This window comes from Mus pahari, chromosome 13 (assembly GCF_900095145.1).
Source record: "Mus pahari chromosome 13, PAHARI_EIJ_v1.1, whole genome shotgun sequence".
NCBI lineage: Eukaryota > Metazoa > Chordata > Mammalia > Rodentia > Muridae > Mus > Mus pahari.
Window position 1 is genome coordinate 87,363,984 of NC_034602.1, and position 5,188 is coordinate 87,369,171.

The window sequence follows — 5,188 nt, forward strand, 5'->3', positions numbered from 1 at the left end:
AACGAATTTGTTTTGCATATGGGAGAATTGCAGTAGGTAGCCAGAAAGTGGATTTTGGCTGTTTTAAGACTTGATGCATAGGTTTTGAAAAACTCATTTCATTAAGAAGTCACATCTCTGCACCTCTCCTTTATGGCTGGGTGGGCTTCTGTTTCCATCAATAGAATATAGCAAAAGTGGTGTTTTTAGACCACTTCCATGAGTTCATACAAAGCAGTGCAGCTTCTGCCTCATTGGCTAGAATCTTCTCTTTTGGATTCCAGTGCTGCTATAGACATATCTAGCCTAAAGACTCCAAACTGTTGAGGCAGCCAGCATAGGCTAACTGGTGCAGTGCTGGTCAGTGAGAAGTTCCAGCTCATGCACCCTGGCTCCCTCAGATGCACTAGTGCAGACCCCTTACCTTCCATTGCTAGCTGTCTAAGTTTCTGGCACAAAGGATCTAGGAGACAAAAAGATGCTTCTTGGTGAGCGTTCTAAGTTTAGGGATAATTTATTAGACATGTACAGCAGTGGGCACTAGTCCAGGCAAAAGCATTACAAGGAAATTAGGAATGCAATAAAAGTATTTCAGGCCGATATGGAGCTTTGGGAAGAGTCAGCAGTTGGTGTTTGATATAACTGGAGAATCTTATGAACATGAGGCAGTGCATAGAAGTGCTCTTTGTATGGTGTCTGACAGCCAAGATCGGTATTATTATTAGGTTAAGAAGCACGTGCACACTTTTAAGTGGTTATTCTCAGTGACCTGCTATCACCAGTACTTAGGTCCAGTGTTTCAACACTTTAAATGTATATATTGAAATGACCAATGAACAAGGATGTGGTTTATTGTTAAAGTCATACAAATCTAGGGCTCATCCTTTCTTTTCTGGATTTTACCATACTTCAGACATTAATGCTTAGGTAAAAATTAAGAAGCTATAATGATGAAAAGTTGATGCCACACCTGGAAAAAATTGATGAAGAAAGTAGTAGTATTATATCCTAGAAAAGAGAAGTTAGAAATTATTTAATAATTAAAAGTATGACGGCTTTTCACATATAGGGATAACTTCCCATTCCTCTGTGTGTGTGTATCTTTAATTCATAAATCTTAAATGCAGGTCAGTTCAGTAGAGTACTTACTTAATTTTGGTGATGATAAATGCTTTTTATACACCGAAGTTTGATCAACTATTTTTACTGCAGATTTAGTTTAACTCAGACACCATTGCACACAGACACCATTGACACACATGGTTCAGAGCTAAATAGTTATTAAGGCCGCTTTAATTTCAACAGAGATAGTAACAGTAGCTCCCATCTATGCAGCAAGGACCATTTCACAGATATCAGGTAAGGATCTGTCTGTAGATACCACTTAGCCTAGCCTTTGTTCTACAAGTGAGAAGCTAGTACCCAAAGGCAAATCATTTCCCCAAGGTCACTGAGCTAGAAATCAAGATTAAATGATAATTCAGTCTCACATTTCCACATCGTTATAAAGGAAACACATTAAATCATGTGTGGGAATTGTATATGATGTGGCCACTCACAGGAAAGATTAACCTCCAAGGTGTTTTAACTCTGTACATGTAGGACTCTGGAGAAAATCATTGTTACTNTAGCTGTACAGNCCTAATGGCCATCCAATATATCAGTTTTCTCCCTGCATATGTTGGTAATTATAAAATATATACATGGAAAAGCATATAGTACATAGAAATCAAATGCAAATAAGATATTTTTAGACTTTAGAAATTCTTTTAAGCATGTTATATTAATCCTATTAAAAATGACTTTTCTATATACAATACATAATCTTTAAAAATCTACCCCAAGAAACAAAACTCTTTGGTTCAGCAAAGGACTCTACATGTGTAAATATAATTTCTTAAGGATGCACTTTCTTATTCTGGGCTTTGCTTATCTGGCTTAAGTCTTCAGGGGACAGACAGCTGACTTTCTCTAAAGAATGAAAATATGTGTGTGGAGTGGATGTTTTTCTTTTCACATAGAATATATCACATGAAAATACAATCAGAAGCTTAAATGACACAGGAATCAGGATACCATCTCTTGTCTTCCAGATTAAGAAGACACAGGGACATCTGCCATCATTTTGGAAGGAAGGGAGGAAGAAGAACACTTACAAACTCCAGGACAGCCCTCAGGGACAGGTGTCCAATGCACAGGAAGTTCTCCTCATTGCTTCCAGTGTGGAAGATTACCAAGAGGAAACAGGAAAGGGCCCGATTCTGAGTGTTCCTTTTCCTTCTAAAATCCCATCACATTCCCAGTAGACTGGGTCATAATTATGTACATGACTCAATTGCCTCCTTCGAACAAAGCCATTTCTACTACAGTGATTACAAATCTCAACATTTGCCAATAGGAATCTCATTAAAAAATCACACATGGTCTTTCTATACTTTGGGATTACTAATAGCAGTAAAATAGGACTGAACAAAATATCTCAGAGTTTGACAGGGTCAGCAACTTTAGCTATCAGGGGTTCGTTACGCTTTGTCTTGGATGGGAAGGACATGCCCTTAGCATTCTATTCCACGGAGTTGTCCACTTTGGTAGTGGAATTTTTTTTAAGATAAGGTAAAACCTTCCCAAAGACCTATCATTTAACCACACTTTCCAAACTATGTTTAAAAAGTATTTTTTATTTTTTATAAATCCCTGCAGTATCATAACTGGCCAAAGGAAAAGGAACTGTTTTGCTTTATTTTTTCTAACTTATTAAAAATGATGTAATTGTCTGAGTTGATGGCCTTCTTTAGTAGCCGGCACCATTCACTAACATCCAAATGTGTCCTTCTTCCTCATTAACGTCAGAAAAATGTATTAGTGCATTTGTAAGTTGAAAGAAAATGAAATTCATGGTCTTCTGTTGATTACCCAAGAAACTTGGAAACCACATTTAAGGATATTGTATATATCCCTGGTGTCCCTAATGAGCCCTGGAGGGATTCTTCTGAAGTTGCTCAATAGTTTTCCTTCTATCCGGGTAACTTAGGTGGTCAAGAACAAAAGCCTTATTAATTTTATTAGGATTCTAGACAGGACAGCATGATTTGGAGGAGCAACAGATTTTCAAGAAAACTATCCTATGCCAACAAAAATGGATTGGACCATGGAAATGGAAAGGGACAACCTCTGACATCGGAGACAAGAACAGAATGGAATAAAGGGATAATTAATTCCCAGCAGCTAAAGGAGATGTCCTCATTCAGAACGACATCCAGCCATTCTCCTTCCCTGTCTTATCAGGGTTTCCTTTTCTGAAATTGTCTTGCAGGAGGTCTAACAATGCTTTGAAGAGAGAAATAACCAGCACTGTGTCACGGATGCTCACAGTCCTCTTCCAGGGCGCGGCAGCAGGTTTCTTCTCCTGTCAGAAATCTTTATCCCAGCCTGACATTTCATCCGGAGGCACCCCCTTCTCAGGAGGATACTTGTCAAAGTAGCTGTGATCTATGGGACCACTGAGCTAGTGGAGAAAGGAGAGAACAAGGGTGAGGACCAGGGTGGCCAGGTGTGCCAGTCCATCCAGGTGAAGCTTGTTCTGCCTGAGTGCTGACTTCACACTGGAGCCTACTACATATATTACATATCACGTTTTACATGTTACATGTTACTAATTACACATTACAAAAAAAAGATGGCCAATTATCTGCATTGTGTCACAGTCTCAGCATAGTGAGGTCATCTCATTAGAAGCAAGTGACTTTGTTGTTAGTTACATGTGTCAGGAGCTGCTGTGCAACATGAGGAATTATATTCTAAAGAGAAGGTGAAATAAACACTATCTACCTTCCGGTATCAAGGTAAGGAATGTTTTCAAAACAAATGTCTTTGAAACATTACAATTTATCAGAGTTCCTCTTACATTTAAGTTTCTTTCCCGTATTGAATTTGAGCAGTTACTGTATCCCTGTAATGTTTGCAAAACAGTAGACAAATAGGCAATCCCAAATCTTAGTGGTATTGGGATGTCACTAGGAAAATTAAATGACTGTGGTATTAAACTATTTTGTAACAATGGTTTGAAATTCTTTACTTAAAACAAATTACAGAACACATAATTAAACAATCATATTTAAAAAAAAAAAACATTGATGACACTACTGTGATTTGCTGTGGGGTACTGGGCATTTGGGGACACCTTCTGGGATTGTCACCACTGTGGCTAGTGGTGTCATATTGGGCAACATGGGTTGAGAGAAAGTAGAACATCCCATGACTTGGAAGAAGTGTGTCAAGAACTAATAGGTCAGTATTCTACCAAAAGTATGTGTGCTGTCTGCAGGAATTGTGGCAGCCCTGTGCCTGCCATTGCACAGTCATACTGCAAATGTTTTCACCAAAGTTAAACAGTTATGGAGAATGGTCTGATATACTCACATAAAACAAAATGTAATTTTCCTTAATTTCTCAGAATACATTCACTACAATTTAAATAGGGCACAAGGAGATTTGATATCTATTGACCATTTAAAATATATGTGCACACACACACACACACACACACACACACACACACATACGCTAATGCAACACTTCTTATTCTTCTTTTTCCATTCTGTTTCACCTATAAAATTCTCCTTTTAATGGAAAATAGTTTTATAATTGACCATGATTCTTGATCTTTCTTTAAACTCCCTATATTTCAGTTTATTTCTATTTCTGATATAATAGTAGCATTTCTTTTAGGTATAGCTAAAGTTATGTTTTAGTAGCACATGTTGTCAGACAGTAAATATATTACAACTGTCTTATTATAATTAACAATAAATTACATTTCATTTGTGTACCTGTGCACCTCTAACTACTGTGGGATTTAAGTGATACTGACATATAATTAATTCCTAAGAGGTGCACCACATAGACAACTCTTATTATTTTCATTTGTGTGTATTCTTTAGTGTTTGTGTGCTGGCATATGCATGTGTGGGTTGTCCTGCGTACTGCCCTCGTGTGTACTTGCCTGTGGGTGCCAGAGGCTGATATCAGGCATCATTACTCAATTACGCTCTACCTCACATTTTGAAACAGTGTCCCTCACTGAAGCTGGAGCTCATCACTAGGGAGGTCCAAGGATCTGCCTGTCTCTGTCTCCCTAGCTTTAGGATCATAGGCACGCACACTACAGGGTACAGGTTCTCATGCAGGCACACACACTATAGCCACAGCT

The 5,188-nt window shown here is 38.1% G+C and overlaps 1 protein-coding gene across 2 annotated transcripts in view; it reads right to left on the reverse strand.

Annotated features, from left to right (window-relative positions):
• Positions 1–1,037: 1,037 nt before the first annotated feature.
• Prkg2 (protein kinase cGMP-dependent 2) overlaps positions 1,038–5,188 on the reverse strand; it is a 106,703-nt gene continuing 102,552 nt past the window's right edge. For both annotated transcript variants that reach the window (XM_021210645.2, XM_029545451.1), the window contains one exon: positions 1,038–3,484. In XM_021210645.2, coding sequence (XP_021066304.1) covers positions 3,389–3,484 — 96 coding nt within the window. In that variant the 3' untranslated portion in view covers positions 1,038–3,388. The remainder of the gene's footprint in view (positions 3,485–5,188) is intronic.